At 40.2% G+C, this 20239-nt stretch overlaps 1 protein-coding gene across 18 annotated transcripts in view; it reads left to right on the top strand.

Annotated features, from left to right (window-relative positions):
• DOCK9 (dedicator of cytokinesis 9) overlaps nt 1-20239 on the top strand; it is a 365118-nt gene that overhangs the window by 190612 nt on the left and 154267 nt on the right. For all 18 annotated transcript variants that reach the window (XM_040336152.1, XM_040336151.1, XM_040336141.1 and 15 more), the window contains exons 9-10: nt 3783-3844; nt 19551-19625. In XM_040336152.1, coding sequence (XP_040192086.1) covers nt 3783-3844; nt 19551-19625 — 137 coding nt within the window. The remainder of the gene's footprint in view (nt 1-3782; nt 3845-19550; nt 19626-20239) is intronic.

Raw genomic sequence — 20239 nt, 5'->3', positions numbered from 1 at the left:
TGAAGGTACAACATTTAGCAACTTATTGCTACACTTAGAGGTGACTCTCGCTTATACCCTCTAAAAAAAAATGCTTTGATGTACAAGTGCTTTGGATTACAAGCATATTTCTGGAACGAGTTCTGCTGGCAAACCAAGGTTTTACTGTATGTCATTTAGTAGGCCTTGCGAATCATGGGGGTGATAGTGTGGTATATCTGTGTGCTGTGTCACACTAGGAAGTAAAGCAGAAGAGGAGCAGGAGTCATTAGGATGTAAAGGTGTCATTATGCAGAGGAGAACTGAGAAGGGAGGAAGGAAGAGGGCAGATAAGCATATCAAGCATACTCCAAAATAGGTGTAAAGATGAATTAGTTTTAGAAGCCTCCACTACAGGAAGTGCAGAGTGCTCTTTTCTTTTTATATTTTACAGGAAGTTGCATTAATATGTGTTGCTAAAGAGAACAGGTTGACAGTTATCAACATTATCAGATTTATTTGCAGCAACTTTGCTTTGAGGGCAGGAAGTTTTTTGTATTTCCTCTGTGGAGACTCCGTTTTTAGCCTAGAGCGTTTCCCAAAATTTCCAAAGCTAAGTTTGTTAATGGCACATTCATTCACTTTTTCCATCTGTCTTTTTGTTGCAGACAATTTATTTATTTTTTTATTTTTAATGGTGTGTTTACAGATGAGCTCCAGGTATGTCCGCACTACTACAGTGAAAGCTACTAATTTTCAGGCCCTGTGTCACTATTGGAATGCCAATGCCAGAATTTTTTTTAGTGAATACTATGCAATCTGTTTGGATGAGTTTGAAATCTTGACATCACTGCCTCTCTTACACTTCCAAACATCAATAAACATTAACCACTTGCCGACCGCTGCACAACGATAAACGTCTGCAGAATAGTATGGCTGATCAAAGGGACGTACTTGTACATCCCCCTTGAAATCGTGGCACAGTGGGTGTGCGCCTGTGACCGTGGGTCCCGCTGACTCTGTCTGCCGGGTGCCCGCGATTATGTCACGGAGCTGCAGAACAGGGAGATGCCTATGTAAACAAGGCATTTCCCTGTTTTGCCTAGTGACGGGACATAGATCTACTGCTCCCTGTCACCGGGAGCAGTGATCACTGTTTTGTCACGTGTAGCCTAGCCCCCCCCCCAGTTAGAATGAGTCCCTAGGACACACTTAACCCCTTCATCGCCCCCCCCCCCCCCCCCAGTGTTTGACCCCTTTTCTGCCAGTGTAATTTACACAGTAATTAGTGCATTTTTATAGCACTGATCTCTGTATAAATTACAATGTTCCCAAAATAGCGTCAAAAGTTTCCGCCCAGTCACAATAAAAATCGCTGCCATTACTAATAATAAAAAAAAATCCCATAAATCCCCTATTTTGTAGATGCTTTAACTTTTGCGCAAACCAATCAATATACGCTTATTGCAATAATTTTTTTACCAACAATATGTAGAAGAATAAAAAGTATGTACATGTGTCTGATTATTAATGTGCAAACAATCAACAAATAGTGTGCAATAAATACCAATACAGTGCCCCGTGCCAAACTATAACATATGAATTTCTCAATCCATCAAAAAATGTGAAATAAATCCAAATATGCTACTGTTACAATCCACAGATTGAATCTGCCCCAAGAAAGCAAGAACAATGTATTATATACAATTTTTTTTTTAATTAAAATAAAATAAAAAATGTATGTATATGTGCCAAGCAAGTCCTTAATAGATAATTTCTTGCAGTGATGCCCAGCTATGTTTCCACCTTCACCACAAATAGTGCCTACACCGTCACCGGATAAAATGGCCACTCACCAGATGGACCCAGAAATCTGCCTTTGGTTCATATGGATAACCACTCCCTCTCTCAGGTTTATCAGCAATCACTCCCAATGCTTTGGCTGTAGTCTTGTTCTATATCCACTCATGTAACATATAAATAACTATCATGGTGTAGTATATCAAAAGAATTTATTATGATTAAAACATATATAGTTATTCCACTCACATGTTAAAGTGCCTGGGAGCCGGTGACTTGTCGGTATTGTTCCCCTATCCATATGGTTCCTGTAAGGACTGCGGAGGCGCAATCCTTGCTGACGGAAATCTCCGAACCTCGGCCGGCATCCAGGCTCCTTCCTTAACATTCCCGTGGATTGGAGGATGTTAAAAAAAAGAGCCAGGAGGCCGAGCGAAGCGAGGACGTGAGGCCGACTGGCCACTTTCCTCAAATTCCACGTCCCCCTGGATGCCGGCCGAGGTTCGGAGATTCCATCCATCCTGATAGCCGGAACCATATTGGCAGATCACCGGCACTGAGCTAATCCAGCCGTAAATAGGAGTATATAACCATTATAATGATTGTGTTAAGTCTCCATAATAACAATGGGGGGTTGCCAGCAGGTTTTCAGTTGGGTCAATACACACCCACCAGTTGTTAAAATAGAGGTTGTATTACTTCCAGGAATGGGGAGTAGTGCAGCCTTCGAAGTATAATGTGAATATAAAACCAATGGAACTAAAGCAGGGGAAGGGGGAGCTAAAATGTAATAAAAAATAAAAAAAAATGCAGAGATCATCAAATACCACCAAAAGAAAGCTCTATTTGTGGGGGGGGAAAAAGACGTCAATTTTGTTTAGGTGCAATGTCGCAATTGTCAGTTAAAGCGACGCAGTGCCGAATCGCAAAAAACAGCTCGTCATTGGGCAGCCAAGTCTTCTGGGGTTGAAGTGGTTAAAGCAACCAACATCACAAATATCTCATAAAAAAACAATTATACATATAAGTGCAGGGCTACAATGTACCGTATTTATCTTCATATAGCGCGCACCCCCAACCTGGAAGGGAAATTTTAGGAAAAAAAGAAAATACTTAGTTTAAATGCCCCTTCGCAGTGTCTTGCCCCGCGTCCATCGGCGACCTTGCCTGGTCCGGCGTCCGTCTGCGGCCTTGGTGGTGTCCTCCCCGCTTCTCCCGCGCTGTTTTTAAGGCGATCCCTGCTTCCCGCTCTGTGTTTGAACGCCGCTGCCGACATATACCGAGCGCAGTACACTCGGGGACGCTCGGCTCCTCTCGCATAAAGGCTAGGAGGCGGCACAGGGCGTGACCGCGAGGGGAGCCGAGCCTGGCCTAGTGTAATGCGCTCGGTATGTGTCGGCGGCGGCGTTCAAACACAGCGCGGGGATCGGCGTATATCGCGCACCCACGATTTTCCCCTGATTTTAAGGGGGGCAAAGGTGCGCGGTATACGCCGATAAATATGGTATATACAATAGTGTGTGTGTGTGTGTTTTTTTTTTTTTTTTTTTTTTTTTTTTTTTATATATTATATCACTGCTGCATAAAATACATCACACACAATCATGTATGCAGTATGCCTTGTACTAAAATGTTGTGTAATTGTAGTACATATTGGGCAAATGCATTTAATCTCCAGCAAAGTGTGCAGGTGCCAGAAAGGATTGCTTGTTACTGCATGCAAGTTTTTGGGTGCATTTTTCATGTGAGATGTAGAGATAAGCAAGTGCACTTTAATACTTTTGGATACTTTTTTTTTTTTAATGGTTTTACGCCATGTGCTACTCTGTACCACTTTTCATGTGCTTTCTTTTGTGCGGAAAACCATCAGACATCCAAAATCTGGAAACAGATCTGATTATATGTGTAATATCACTTTGCAGATGTGAATTAATTAAAAATGTTCATGCCTGTAATTGTGTTAGTATTTGAATTTCAAATTGAGTCGTCTTCACAGTAAATCACTTAGTTTTTTTCACTTTCAGATGATGAACAGAACAAATTTGACAATTCCACATCCAGTATTGACAGTTACCTTCCAGAGAAAGTAAGTTGTTTTTATTTTATTATGTGTTTGTGCATGTTACCCATAGACCAGATGTAACTTCATTCCTCTAATTGGAGCATAGATCTACATCATTCTACAACAGAGCTTTGGCTTTCAATATTTTAGAATAATTTGCTAATGCATGTCCTGCATTCCTGTTACATTTTCCTAAATGCCCCAGGAAGGGATTGGGGGCTAAAATAGGAGACGAGTATCAGATCTTGTGCGATAGAGGTTGTCCCAAGATTTACAACTAGCTTTAAAGTGATACTAAGGTCTATTTTTTTTTTTTAGTTAAAAATAATAAACATGTTATTAGGGCCGAAACAACTAATCGATTATGAAAATAGTAATCGATTAATTTCACAATCGATTATTCGGCCAGTAACATAATGGGGTTAAAAAAACTAAAATGAGCCCTTTATAGTACAAAAAAGAGCAAATAATGGCTATTGTAAATATTTTTTTTACTGTGGAACAGTGAAAGTAATAACGCCTTACAGTAGCGATTTTCTCGTTATTTACTATAAAGGGCTAATTTTAGTTTTTTTTGTTTTTTTGTTTTTTTTTTAACCCCATTATGTTACTAAACGTCTTAGGCCTGGTTCTCACAATGCGTTTTTTTCAGAAACGCAGTACAGTTCATTTACCATGGTTTCCTATGGGACACGTTCACATCTATGCTTTTTTTCAGCTGCTGCATTATTTGGAAAGGGTCAAGGACTTTTATTCAACTTAAAACTGCTTTTTTTGGTTCAATATACTTCAATGGAGAAGCTGCAGAAAAGCATGTAATGCGTTTATTTGCAGCAATTTGTATTTTTTATTCTGCCCAACAACAAATTAGGCAAAAAAAAAGCATAAAAAAAAATGCAAAAGCACAAATCACAACAATCACATGCACACAAATCAAAACGCAAAGCAAAACACTGCATAAACAGATCAAAAGCACACTGCATAGGTGTGTACTGAGCCTTATGCTGGCCACACAGATCAATTTTCAGACAAGAATATTAATACGAACAATCTTTGTACATTCACTGAATGAAAGAATGTTTGAAATTTTCACTTGCTTTTAACATTCAGTTTTAAAATGAATGTAATTTCTGAACGAAAACCACATACACTGTCTAAAAATTCCTTTGACCAAGAAGTTTTCTATTTCTAATGATATCTGATATTTACCAGATTCACCCCCTAATAGTTTATACAGTATATCTAATCTGTCTGTTATTCTCAGAGTGGATTAGAGATTTTGCTCCCTAACCATAGAATTATTTATATTTAAGATTAAATTGCCTTTTTTTTTTTTACATTTACATATTAACTAAACTATACACCACACTTTTTTTTTTTTTTAAGGTAATTAACAGATTAATCGAAACAATAATCGGCCAACTAATCGATTATGAAAATAATCATTAGTTGCAGCCCTACATGTTATACTTTTCTGCTCTGTGCAGTTGTTTTGCACAGAGCAACCCAGATCCTCCTCTTCTCAGGTCCCTCTTCAGTGCTCTTGGCCCCTCCCTCTTATTCAGTGCCCCCAAAGCAAGCAGCTTGCTATGGGGGCCCCTGAGCTCCATTTGTCTATTCAGACACAGAACTGTGGCCCTTTCCTTCCCCCTTTCTCTTTTTATTGGCTGACTGACTTTGACAGCAGCAGGAGCCAATGGTGCTGCGCTGCTCCTGACAAGCCGCGCTCCATTCTGTACTATGGAACCGTTCTAATAGGAGCGACTCAAGTCGCTCCGACTTAGAAAAAGGTTCCTGTACGACTTTGGGGTGACTTCAGGGCGACTTGCATTCACTTCAATACAGAAGTAATTTTGCAAGTCACCTCTGAAGTCGTGTGCAGATCGCCTTGCCGCTCGATAAGTCGTGCTGCCCCTGTGGGAACCGGCATCCTGATTTCAGTCTTTGCATGATAATTATTTTTTCCTCTAAATTTAATGTGTATGCCTACACTAAAAATTGAGGATGAAGTAAATTTCTTACATTGCTTTTTTTATGGAAACATACTGTATATTCAAGGGCTAAACAATCTGATTTTTTTTTTTATTATACATCATTTATGTAGCACAAGCGATTTGCACCGCACTCGCAACTACTTTTTATTTATTTTTTTCCTTTTGCAATGACTTTTTTGACACATTTTCAATTCATAGTTACGTTAAAGTATGAATGTGATACCCCAACATTTCATATTCCCAATATGTCTATTGTATCATGCACGTGTGTTAAAGGCCAAGTTCACTTTTTTTCTCTAAATTCCAGGCCCCCTATGTACCAATATAAATTTAATGTACTACTTTTGCAGGAATAAAAAAAGCTTCCTATTTATGTTTACACACCCCTTACCTCAGTGTCAATTTGGCTGTAAAAAAAACTTCTCCATTACTTCTTGGACAGACCTGGAGCCCCAATCACACTGGTATGACATGCGATTTGCTAATTGACCTAAAGTAGCATCTAATGTGTTTCTATGGCAGTGTCTTAATAGATGCGATTTCAAGTAGTGCGATTTGAGAACTGGTTCATGTATTACTTTTTCAGGACTTCAGCACAATTTCACTGCCATAAACTAGAACGGTAATCATGCCTGTATCTATATCAGCACTACTTGAACCCTGAAAGAAACTTTTGTTCATACCGTCACGGTTCCTCCCTGTGACATGGACAGCAGCTCTCACAAGTAGCTTTGAAGTCAGGCTTTAAATCACACCACTTTAAATCGTACTTATGCCGCGTACACACAATCGTTTTTCAGCATGTCCAAAAAACGAAGTTTTTCCAACTTCATCATTAAAAACGATGTTGCCCACACACCATCGTTTTAAAAAAATGATGAAAAAAGCGCGGTGACGTACAACACGTACGACGGCACTCCTAAAGGGGAAGTTCTATTCACCTTTGGGCTGCTTTTAGCGGATTCAGTGTTAGTAAAAGACGATTCACGCTTTTTTTGTCTGTTACAGCGCGATGAATGTGCTTACTCCATTATGAATGGTAGTTTTACCTGAACGAGCGCTCCCGTCTCATAACTCGCTTCTGGGAATGCGCGGGTTTAAAACTTGTTTTTTGCCCACACACGATCATTTTTTACAACCCGAAAAACGAAATTTAAACGACGTTAAAAAATGCAGCATGTTCGAAAAAAAAATGTGTTGTTTTTCAGAAGCCGAAAAACGATGTGAAGCCCACACACGATCATTTTAAATGACGTTTTGAAAAACATTGTTTTTTTTCATGCCGAAAAATTATAGTGTGTACGCGGCATTAGTGTGACTGCAGGCTGACCTATCATAGGAGTTTACCAGCTGACATTAGCACATGCCCTGTATCTGCCTTCCCCTTTCTAGCAAATCACTACCGCCCACCTCAGGTGCACATTTTGCAATCAGTGACTATCATTCCTACTAAATACACAGCCATTGATTGTTCATTTGGCAGAGTGTGCAGGAGCTAATTGATCAGATAACCCCCTATGTGCTTTTTGGTGCATTTGCAATGGTGTTTCTAAAACATGTGAGCTACTTTGCCAAGTGTAAGGCAGCCCATTGACATCAACGAGCTTCCCTATGCATGTCACAGGAAAAAGTAGCCAAAAAACATTTGCTCACAGTACGCTAGATGTGAATGGGGCCTGAAAGTGAAATTGGTGTGTTTACATTGGTGTGGATAGAGCTGTAGTATTAAAAACAGGAGAAATATGCCCTTGGTTATGTAAAGCTCGCCATACACAATACAATTTGATTATACAATCTCCTTTAGATCAACTATGTAGTGCAAGGGCCTGCCTAATTGCATACACAGGGTTTTGATAAATGGTGTCTTCTCCGATTTATATAGCTTTGGTAAATCGAAAGGATATCGTACAGAGATTGAAAAAAAAGATTGACAAATGGCAATACACAGTAAAAAAAATGTGCAAGCCACAACACACCAAAATATCCTATGTTCTTGTCTAAAGACGGTCATACACTGTGCAATCTAATTGTACAATCGCTGTACAATTTCCCCTAGATTTACCAGAACTATGGAGGACGACCCACCTGAACTATCTGTTATTTGTATCAAATCAGGCAGGCCCCTGCACTACATAGCAGATGGGAGTTAAAGGAGCTTGTACTGTCAGATTGTAATATGTATGGTCATCTTAAATGAAGCGAGTAGAAATAAACAAGAGGTGGTAATATAGTAATGAGGGATGTGTGGTCCAGGCTTGGTAATACATGCCCTATTGCACTCTTTTCTGTGATGCAACAACACAGCGAATGGTGGGAGGAAGTGATGCAAGAATAAAGTACATGAAATTCCAAACCTCTTGTGGATGAAGTGAGAGATAAGAACATTGGGATTGCTGGGGTTACCTTGCAGGCGCGCTCCCGAGTCCAGCATTTGCCTCAATAGAATGCCGGACTCTGCCCTGACTCCCGGGGCGCGCGTCATTGGATTTGATTGACAGCAATGGGAGCAAATGGCTGCACTGCTATCAATCTATCCAATCCAGAGCCGAGAACCCCAGGCAGAGAGCATCACCACCAAGGAATCAAAGGGCTCAGGTGAGTTAAAAGGGGGTGCTGGGGGGGCTGGTCAGTATCAGATGTTTTGTCACCTTAATGCATAGGATGCATTTAGGTGAAAAAACAGGAGGGTTTACAACCACTTTAAAGAAATGTATAGAAAATGGCAATGCATTCCTTTTTAAACCAGTCATTCAGTCAGATGCAATTTCCTAGTATAATATTTTATTTCCATAATGGTACATAATATTCTGGTGAGGATGTGTTTTGGCAGGAAAAGGATAGTAGGACATGGATTTTCTAGTCAGGGCCTAGGGGAAATTGGGTTTGTTAGTAGATGTTTTCTGTTCAGGAAGGAGACCAGTTTCTGAGGTAATTGTTTCCAATCTCATTTGCTCCAGCACAGATAGATGTGGCTAATCTTCTATCCACGTTGTTTAAAGAAAGTGAAAAATGTTCTGAAAATGTTCCACGTAATCGTGTCAAATAAAGGCCATCTAAACTGCTAGGCAGTTATTTCTCTTCCAATGTTGTGAGCAGATTATGCAATAGTTTTTATACCGCAGCTAAGTCAGTCATTATGAGAATTGTTGACAAAGGCAAATAACACCTAATCATTATTCCCAGTATGGCACGATTTGACAGGTCAAATCGCAGCCTATTTCCGGCAATGGTGCCGTCCTAATTGGTGCGACACGGACTTTGCGCCGTTGCACTGATTTTTCAAAATTAGTTCCTGCACTACTTTTGGTGACTTTGGGGGCATATTCATTCGACATCTGTGCATGAACCTGATGTCTTTGAAGTCACCCTCAAAGTCAGACTGAAATGTAGCTATGAAGTCGCATGGTTTCAAAGCCGTGTGAACGAGTGCTTTAACCTTTTAAAATGTAGTCCCAAAGTATGTTATAAAGTGAGTTTTGAACTGTGCTCTGACCCATCTTGCACCTATAGATGAGCTGTCCCTGGCTGACAGTTGGGACAATCGGTGTGGGCAGTTACAGGCATCGTTCTCCCTTTCCATTAACAGCCGCAGGAGGGAGAGGAGGAGAAGCTCCTCCTCTCCACTTCTCATCCCCCTCATTCCTGCAGCTGTCGGCAGCTTTATTGAAAGGTATACAGGGAGATTCGTACCCGTAACAGCCTCCACCCCCTCCCCTCAAAGCATTGCAAGAAAAAATAAATAAAATAAATTCTGGCACTGTTCATTGCTCTACTGACACCATCCACTGTAACAAAAAATAAAATTGTAAAAAAGTAAATAATGAAACCGTTCACTGCCCTACTGATGATCCTGCACATACTACCCACCACTGTACACGTCGTACTCCTCACCTGCACATACTACCCACCACCATATGCTAGGCACTCCACTTCTGCACTTACTACCTGCTACCGTATACTCCATACTCCTCTCCTGCACATACTATCCACCTCTGTACACTCCACACTGCCCACTTTTCACCACAGCACTGCATTTTTATTTAATTTTTTCCAAGCCTAGGGCCCACTTTCGATCTTGCACACGTGCCACCTGATTTCATGATTCACCCCTGACCTAAAGTACTTATGTTTATGCACGTACAAGGATAAAATCCGCAGGTCTAGGCACATAAAATCTGTGTCCTAGTTTTTTGTGTGCATTTTCATGTGGTCATACAGTTTTTTTTTGTTTTTTTTTTTATAGCGCTGACAGTTTATGCAGTGTTTTGATAGAGATAATATACAGTCCCTGACAAAAGTCTTGTCGCCTGTGTACAAATTGACCTGAATTGCCGCTAAAATATATTTCTAATCAAGATTTTGTTACAAGAAAGGGGTCATTTTAATCCCAACAGCTTTTGTAATAATGTTTCAGTGCAAAACGAAACTGACAAAAAAGTATTCTAATATTCACAGCTTGGTAAAGCCCATTGAGTCAATTTTTGCCAAGACATAAGTGTTGTCACCTTGTTATATGAGCTTCACCTGTGACTAATAATGGAGCAATTGGCTATCTGGTGTATATAAAAAGAACACCAGTACACTAGACCTTCTCAACTGCATCTGCAAACATGCCTAAGATTCACCCGGAGACTAAAGTGTTGATTATCAAGAGGCTGAAGACCAGATCCACTGCTGATGTGGCAGACACCTTCAATGTGTCTCAGCGTCAAGTTCAGAGGATAAAAAAAAGATTTGAAGAGACTGGAGACGTTTTGGACAAGGCCAGGTCAGGCCGACCCCGCAAGACAACTTCTCGAGAGGACCGTTTGTTGGCTCGAAAATCCAGCCCATTTTCCCCTGCAGCAGAGCTCCACGAGACATGGTCACCTGAAGTCCCTGTGTCAACCAGTAGAGTTTGTTGGATTCTGTCTTAAAATGGCCTCCATGGTCGAATCAGTGCCCATAAGCCAGCACTAAACAAAAGACAATTGAAAAACTGTGTGGCATTTGTCAAGGGCCACAGCCTGCTAAAAGGATGGACTCTGGAAAAGTGGCAGAAGGTGGATTTTTCAGATGAGTCTTCTGTTGAATTACACCACAGTCGTCGCAAATATTGCAGGAGACTTACTGGAACCCGCATGGAGCCGACATTTACCCAGAAAACAGTGAAGTTTGGTGGAGACAAAAACATGGTCTGGGGTTACATCCAGTATGGGGGTGTGCAAGGGATCTGTAGGGTGGAAGGCAATATCAGTAGTCTAAAATACCAAGAAATCTTATATACCTCTTATATTCCTAACCATAAAAAGGCCAAATTTTGCAGCAGGATTGTTCTCCATCGCATACTTCCATCTCCACATCAAAGTTCCTTAAGACGAAGATGATCAAGATGTTCCAGGATTGGCCAGCCCAGTCACCAGACATGAACATCATTGAGCATATGTGGTGTAGGATGAAAGAGGAAGCATGGAAGACGAAACCAAAGAATATTGATGAACTCTGGGAGGCATGCAAGACTGTTTTCTTTGCTATTCCTGATGACTTCATCAATAAATTGTATGAATGCTTGCTAAACCGCATGGATGCTGTCCTTCAAGCTCATGGAAGTCATACAAAATATTAAATTTGGATCTCACCGCACCACTACTTAATTTGCTGAAATTTTTTTTGGATTTTCAGTAAAGTTGTTCAATTTCTGTATAGGCGACAACATTTTTGTCTTGCCAAAATTTGACCTTTCTGTCTTGATTAAATGATCTTTTTTCAGTGAAACTAATTTATTTCAGTGCATTAAACATCATTTGGGAGGGCTTTAGCTTTTCATATGAGCTATTTCGAACACCAATTGATTAATTAAAAGTCAGGTTAATAGCAGGAGTTTCTACAAAATAGAGACGCGACAAGACTTTTGTCATGGACTGTATATGCGCAACTGTGTGTATGGGCTCATTGATTTCTCTAATGCTGTGTTTAGATGCGTACAAAACTATCTGCTATATGCATCTAAACAGTGTTTTTTTTTTTTTTTTTACTGTAAATGAGCCCTTAAAGGATAGGAATTTCAGGGTGTAACATTTTACTAATGCTGCAGCCACTGTCCGCTACCCTCCCTCCCTGTGGCAGCAGTACGGGAATACGTTTCCCATACTAGCTGTCACTTTTTAAAATCACTGTGGGGCCCTGACGTTCTTTGCGGTTGTCAACTTGTAGTGCTCAATGAACTACTCATGGTGCTGTGGAGTGCTGTGGTAGTTCATGGATTTGTTCCTGTCAGTGTATCTGTACCTGTCAGTGTATCTGTACCTGCCCATTTAGGATGTATGGCACACAGATACACTGTCAGATCTGAAGGAGACCTGCATGGCACCAGCGATCTGGTTTGCATGCTTTACATGCTCCAAAAGAAAGAAAAAATAAATGCACATTTTTTTACCTGCAAAAAAAATTGCAATTTTAAAAAGGTGAAATTATCCTTTAACACTAAATGCACAGTTTGACGGCCACTGCCTGTCACTCTCATATGTAAGTGAATGTGCCACAACCTCCTAAATGCCTGCAAACCTCATTCACCAAGGATTGCTTTTTCAGGGGGCTGTAGACACTACCACCACTAGTGTGAAATGAGCCTAATTGAGTTGTATGCCATGCATGTTTTTTTTCAAAAAAAAAGTAGGTTCACAATGTTGACCTGATCCTCGGGTAACTTGTCTGCTAAATTCTAGTCCACAAAAACAACCAAGCTATGTTACTGTCATTTAGAGGTGTGTCCTGTAGTTTACTTTGTCTGCTTCAAAGTATCTATGCAGACCAAAGCACTGAAGTAGCAATAATAGACTTAATTGACTGTGTTCTTTATGAAGACAGCAATAGCAGCATGTGTCCATTCACAATTCTCTATTCTGTCTTATATGACATGACTGTTTTAAGTAAATGTTATTTATTAGGCTCTAAGTGAGTACGGTATGTGCAGAATTGTGTAATCTGGTTTCCTAATTCCCTTTGAATTTAGGGAAAGCAGCTATGGTATATGTGTTCTGTTAACATGAAAATGTAGAATGCATGAATTTCCTAGATGAGCTTTTCAGTGACAAGAAGCTTAGAAGTTGTGCCAGACCTTATTAATGCAGAGACTGCTTCCAGTGACTTCATCTTAGATAATATTGAGAAATCTACTAAAGCCACGCGAGCAGCAGATGTCATTTATCTGTGGCTTGGTGTGATAAAATTATCACTTTTTTTATTTGTTGTCAGGGAAGTCCTAAAAGGACCCCTGTACCCACAACATGGAGGATTTCATTGCTAGTTGCCTGGCTTTCATTTTAACCCATCCTGCCACCTTCATAAAAAATTTACACGGGTAAGAAAAGCTGTAAGGTCTACCCATAAGAACCCCTCCAACAAAATGTTCCCCTTTGTTAGTTTGCTTAGAACTGGCATCTCTCTAATCCAAGAGAAGCAACATTTTTTCACTCTTTATCAAGACAAGTTTCTTCCGACAATGAACACTTTGGTCAGATCTATGTATATCTATGTATGATGTACAGATTACAGGGATTAGGAGTAGGCAATAAACAAAACATATCTCTATGCAGCAGCCTGGATGAGTGCCACGTTTACATCAGAGTCCATCCGTCCGTCCTTCAAAGCCCCTGACATTCTCCCTATATGTCAGAGTCCCCCCTTATATCTATATCTGTGTCTCCAGAGCACCCCCCCACACACACACACACACACACACGCACAGCTGCAGAGACAGGCATTTCGTCGATTTCCAGGCTCAACCCAAACAGTTGGCAATGTGAATGTAAGCCATGCCTGATGAGCTCCATGATGTCACTGCACAGGTGCACATTTGGACATGCCCTACCTGAGGCTGAGCCCAGCAGTTTTCTAATCGGATGGCTCCAGGGGATTTTTTACAGGCACTTTTTGCCAGTCTGCAGACATTTATTGACAGGAGAAAAGTACTGGTCTTTTTACAAATGGCTGGCAACACAGGGCTGGGGTGTACACATGCTGCCACTGTGATATTTTGTTTCCCTTCTGTGGCAGAAATTATATCCTCAGTTACTTTCTGCAAGCACAGTGCCTGCTTACTGTGTCCCATTCAAGTGAATGAGGCTGCTCTGGAAGCACACCACAACTACGTGCAACGCACATGGTTGCTGTGCACTAGTGTGGGGTTCTAGGGATTAAAACAGGTGGTGAGAAGGCGATGCATTACCTCCTCACTGCCTGCCAAATGTTTTCTGAAGATCGATCTGAATGCTTTTAGCTCTTCAGACCAAAGCACATGTAAACCAACCCCTAACGGAATGCTAGGGCTGTACAGGAAAGGGGTAAAACAGAAGAATGATAAACTTGTGAGTAAAAACCCCATCAGTTACTCCAACTAGCAGGTTGTCAGGCATTTCCCGCCAGTACTAAAGCTGTCCCTGAGTTAACTCCAGATCAATGTCTTTAAGCTCAGAGTGATGGGCCCAATCAAAGCCACCATAGTGGTTTACATGAAACAGCAGAGCAGAGGCAGAAATATTGTGGCTCAAAGAAAAGCCAAAAATGTATTTTGAACTTGGACGAAAAGTCTTGTAGTAGATGTGAGTTTACACTATCGCCAATAAAATTCTCATGACAAAAAAAAGTACATTACTGTAGTGCATGCCCCCCTTCCCCCTATGCTTTATCCAATTTAAACATGCTGCAAGTACTATAAAATCTCTCGGTGTGCCTGGAAATGTAGTGTGCTTTTACTTTCCTCTTTGACCTGACAGCAGTGTATTTTTGGCTGTGAATTCCAAAGCTTGTGCTGTCAGCCTATCCTTCATATCTGCTTAATTTTAAAGAACCCAGATCTCTCCTCCTCTCCTCCCACCCTCCTCATCTACATAACCCTCCTTATACAGAGTCAGAGAATCTGTCGGCTCCAAAGATTTTTGGCAAAATTTAAGAGGTATTTTTTGCACTTATCAAACTAATGGAACAAAAAAAAAGAGAGCAGATCAACTTCCCAGCCCCTCACTACTTCAAACATTCATAGAGAAATGCAGTGTACAACAACCTGGCTAAGTGTGCTGACATTTTACACCCAGCCAGATGTTTTCTTGGCATGGTGATTGAGAAGTTATTAGGACAGATTAGGCGCAGGGGTAGGCAACCTCGGCACTCCAGCTGTGGTGAAACTACAAATCCCATCTTGCCTCTGAATCTAGGAGTCATGCCTGTGATTGTCAGGGTCTTGCAATGTCTTGTGGGACTTGTAGTTTCACCACAGCTGGAGAGCTGAGGTTGCCTACCCCTGGATCGTTGAGGGATCATGCTGATGGATGTTTTCTTGCAAATGAGGTTTTGTTTGGAACACAACAACAACACAGCATGTCTTCCCCCTTCAAGTTATGGCTAAGCAGGTCAGACACAGCCTTTTCTTGTCAAACGCTGCATTTTTTATTTGAACAGAGCTGCATGCATTTGAATGGAAAGTACAGCGTTTAACAAGAATGTCCCTAACCATGCAACATGAATTCACAGGTAGCATTTCAAATACTGCGTTGTAAAATTAGTAAATGGCTGGACCGAAGTATGGCTTCAGTCGTTCAGTTTTTTAGCCATGAAAATATGTGAGAAGCTGGCAAGGAACTAAATTCAAAAATTTGTGATAATGTTAAGTATAAAGTAGCAAAGATTTATGAAAGCTAATTCTTGTCAGACCAACCTGTTATACTTTGAGAAAGTTAGTAGGAACTTAGACCGAGGGATGGAGCACATCTGGATTTTACCGAGGCATTCAACACGGTTTCTCACAAATTCTGGCGACCTCCAGAAAGTTATATGTGAATGATGGAATATTCTTTCCAAGAGATGTAAAATAGGCTACTTACAGTTCTAGTATTCTAATGTGATACAATACGAACTAGTTTAATTTGAGCTATGTATAGCACAGCTAATTACCAGACATGATGAAGCTTGTCAACATCTTTAATCCTGATGTAAGCCTTTAAATAAAACATTAAAAAAAAAGGCTTCTAAGGGATAAACCTGTAATTCAGTCCAGCCCAGTTCAGTTTTGGTCACCAGTTCACAGAATTTATGTTCTTTAACTAGGACTGTAGAGAAGGTTCAGTTAGGAGGAATGATTATTCACTAAGAAGACACACTTTAGGGGAAATATGACCACAATATAGAAATATATCAAAGTGTAAAAATATGTCAAGATCCTAGAAGATGACATGTGGCCCTTATATGAAATCGTTTTAATATCTTGTACAGTCAGCATAATATACAGGGCTATAGGATTTATTACATTTGTTAGGTTGATCAGGGATTTATCTGATCACCAGAATCGGGTCAGGGACAGATATGTTACATTGATAGCTATAGTTATTTGCTTTTTTTTTTTTTTAACTGTCTCATGACGAAGGGTTTAAACAAATCTTTACGCCTGAACAGTTTGCAGCTTTGGCATGTGTTGGTAACACTACACATACTGTTTCAAGCAATTTCTTAATCTATCCAGGTGAATTATAACGCACTTTTTTTTTTTTAGTAAATAGTAATAGAAATCTCCTGACTTTAGGCCCAAAATGGTAAACAAATAATAATTGAAAAGAAATTAAACAATTTAGCTGTAGAATTCTTGCCAATACAATGACCTACCACCTAAGACCAACCCAAAACAATTGTTTCTGCTCTGGACGATTGCTGCATTGCCACATATGTGTATGTTGCTTGGTTGTACACGTAGTAGAGCCCAGAAACTAAAGTCGCATATTGCATTTTTTTTTTGTTTACCCTAAAACATACTGACATGAAAGCATTTGTTACCAACACTTCATATTCCTAATATATGCCTGCTGTACCATGTACTACTGCTGTTCTCTTTGTATTGCTTGCTTTATGTGAAATTCCTTGCGTTCCTGTTAGTCCATTTGCGGTCCTATTAAAAACTGACCACACTAAGCAGGAGATCAAAGCATGGTTAGTTCTCTAGCTACATTGTGATTACAGAAGGAATATGATCACTTAAAAAAAGGGTGGAAAAGGTTACATCGTTTACAATCACTTTAACGGACACTGGTACTTTTTTAATCCTACCTAAAACACATGGACTCGGAACTTTGACATTAATCCTGACCTAGATCAAACCCCTGATAGAACTATTTTACTTTTATTTTTTTTTATTTTTTTACACAACTTTTTGGTTTACAATTTTTTTTTTTCTCTCGCAAAGACATTCCAGAGGATGGGGGAAAAAAAACACAGGGGCCAGGAGCACTACACAATGATCATGTGATCGGAAACTGGAATTCCTGTAGTATGGGGCCCTGGAGCTGTCGGTGACAGCTTGGTCTCTGTGCTTGGAAAAGGGAATATGCTTTAGTGAGATCCATATATGTGTATGCTTGGTGGTAAGAGGTTAAAGGGCAGGGGTTTTTCTAAACAAAGCAGCATTTCGTAAATCATAAATATTTCATTTTCTTGCAACTATTAATGTGACGGGTCAGTTTTAAAGAGTATTGTCACTAAGCGTGCTTTCACATTCAGTGCCCGGGTGTCGGCGGTAAAACGCTGCTATTTTTAGCGGCGCGTTACTGTTTTGCATGCTTTTCGGCCGCTAGCATGCTTTTAACCCTCGCTAGAGGCCAAAAGAGGGTTAATAGCACACGCAAAACGGCGGTTTGGTGGCGCTGCTCATTGATTTCAATGGACAGGGGCGATTTAGGAGCGGTGAATACACCGCTCCTACAGAGCCTCAAAGATGCGGCTAGCAGGAGTTTTTTGTTATCGTCCGGCCAGCGCACTGCTCCAGTGTGCAAGCCATTGGTTGAAATGGACCCTCTTCAAGAGGCTGAAGCTCGCTTAGACTTAGGATGTAAAAGGTAGTGGGTTCATTAATAAAGCATATCCAGCAAGAGCTGTTTACAGCTTATAGGCTGGCTTTAAGCATAGAAATGGGAGATATTGTATGGAAAATTAGACCTTCAATCAGTCTCTGGTAGCTGAGCCTCATACATGGGGGTTGCTCTGCCTGTGTACATCCACCACCTGCAGGATTTTGGAGTTTAGAATAAACAAGTGAACAAAGATGAACTTGGCTTTTAAACAGGAGCTTCCTTGAAGAGGATTAGAAGTCTGTAAGTGTGTACCTAATATCAAGGTTGTGTTCACATTACCATCGCTGTGTTGAACTTACCTGTGTCAGCCACTCGCATATGTTTTTAATCCATTTACCTATCTAATTTCTTGTCATTGTACTAAAATTTTGTACAAAACAGGGATATGTATAAAAGTAATATCAGAGTCCATTTGTCTATGCTGCCAATATACTCTTATTTTCCTTTTTTTGGAGGGTATTTGTTCCTTTCTAAAACTGTAAAATGGGTTAAAAAAAATGTGTGCAGCGTAAAGGTTATCCTATGGTGATGTAACCAAGCAAACTTCTGGCAGTTGGTCATCCTTTGTGTGTGTTTATTGTGAATTGTACAGTAGCTTTTGCTGTTTTCTTAGCACTTCAGCTGACACATGCTTCTCTACCACTTCCTCACCAGCTATTCAGTTCAAGGGTTCACAAATTCCCAGTGTGGTTATGCCGGCTCTCAATCTGCTGTGCTGTCGTCATCATCTTTGGTTTGGATTGTTCTTAAACATCTGGAGTTAGGCTAACATCTTCACTGTGGCACAGTTGTATTTTAATTGTACAAATTATAAAACGGGATGCTATGAACTTCTGAACACTAATACAATCTAATCAATTCTGGTTTGGCAAATGCTGCTGGAAAGCCTAATGAATAGCAGGTGGAAAGTAGCTGTATATTGTTTAAAAGAAATGTTTTAATTACAAGTAAATTGCCCCCTGCTGCTCTTAATGATGATTATTTTGTGACATAATCCTGTATGCCAGAGTATATGTGCAAGTAATATGCATTATATCAATGTCATCTGTTAGTGAGATGGAAAACCAAGCAAAATTTCCCACATCTGTGTGTCACCCTCCATTTCTGTATACTCTTCATTAGACATTTCGTAAAAAGATATTCCTTTCTTTTGCATTATTGTTGTTTTTGGTTATTTGATGAGCTGTAAACTCACTCTGTGTAGTTACCTCTTCCAACCAATGTCTTTCATTGTTGGTAGTAGATACACTATGTGGCTAAAAGTTTGGGAGCACCTCACATCACGGTGTATGAGCTTGTTGGGCATCCCATTCCAAAACCATGGGCATTAACATGGTATTGCTCCCCCCCAATTGCATATATTAAAACCCATTTCACTGTTTCGAAAAGAGCGTTCAGAATTGTTGTTTTTACTCATCCAAAAAGAGAATTTGTCAGGTCAGGTGGTTGTTGGTCAGGGAAACATGGTTCACTGTCTGCATTCCAATTTATTGCAAACATTTTTAATAGGGTTGATGTCAGAGCTCTCACACATACACACACCCCTGCCACTGGTTTTTGGATAATTTTTAATAGGTCCTGACCATTGCAGACTGGGAACATGCCATAGAAGCTGCAGTTCTGGAGTTGCTCTGTCTCAGGCTTCTGGTCATTACAATTTGGCCCTTGTCAAAGTTGCTCAAATGCTTAAGCTTTTTTTCTGCTTTCAGCAGATCAATTTCAGGGTTCAGTTGCTGCCTAATATAATCTCATCTTTTAGGCACCATGTAACCAGATCAGCAATGTTATACTTTATGGGTCAATGATCATAATGTTGTGTGTGTGCCCTTAAAAAACTAAAATTACTTGTTTTCTATATTTTTTCAGAGTACAAGAGAAGCAGAATCCAAATTGAAAAATGAAAGCAGAGTCAAGCTTTTTGCCTTGGATTCAGACACACAGGTAAGAACTAGCTGCATGCATATATATTGTATGTTTTTTTTTTTTTTGCTTGCTTATGGTTTCCATGTCACTGGGTTCAGAATAAGGTCACCCTTGTGAAAAAATTAATAATAAATGCACATGTTTTTGCAGGTAAAAAAAATTGAATTTATTATTTTCACTATGACTTTGCGGGTGCCATGCAGGGCTTTTGCAGCCTGTCAGTGTAAGTTGTCTGCTCGTACAAGCAGGCACTTACGCACTGCCCAGGAAGACTGAATGAACTACCTAAAGCACTCAACAGCACACTGGTAGTTAAGAACTAGAAGCCGACGGCCACAAAGGCTGTTGGCTTGTGTAGTTTTCTCAATTACAGAACACTCTGAATGAATGATACGGCCAGATAAGCGGAGCCCCACACCGGCCATGGCTTTTTCTTTTTAAATCTGTGAAAGTAAATGGGGCGGAAAAGGGGGATTGGTTGGGTGCGGGTGCCAGAGCATCTGTAACATTTTAAATATTACACCTGCAATATGGGTGTAGCATGTTACAAAAGGTGAACTTGTTCTTTATTTTAATTAAGATCATTGTTTAATGAGCTAATCCACCACTGAAAGTGCCAAATAAGCGTCACG

The sequence above is a fragment of the Rana temporaria genome, chromosome 2 (assembly GCF_905171775.1).
Source record: "Rana temporaria chromosome 2, aRanTem1.1, whole genome shotgun sequence".
NCBI classification, from domain to species: Eukaryota; Metazoa; Chordata; class Amphibia; order Anura; family Ranidae; genus Rana; species Rana temporaria.
The sequence above is the reverse complement of the archived record's forward strand: the minus strand, read 5'-3'. Positions and strand labels throughout refer to the sequence as shown.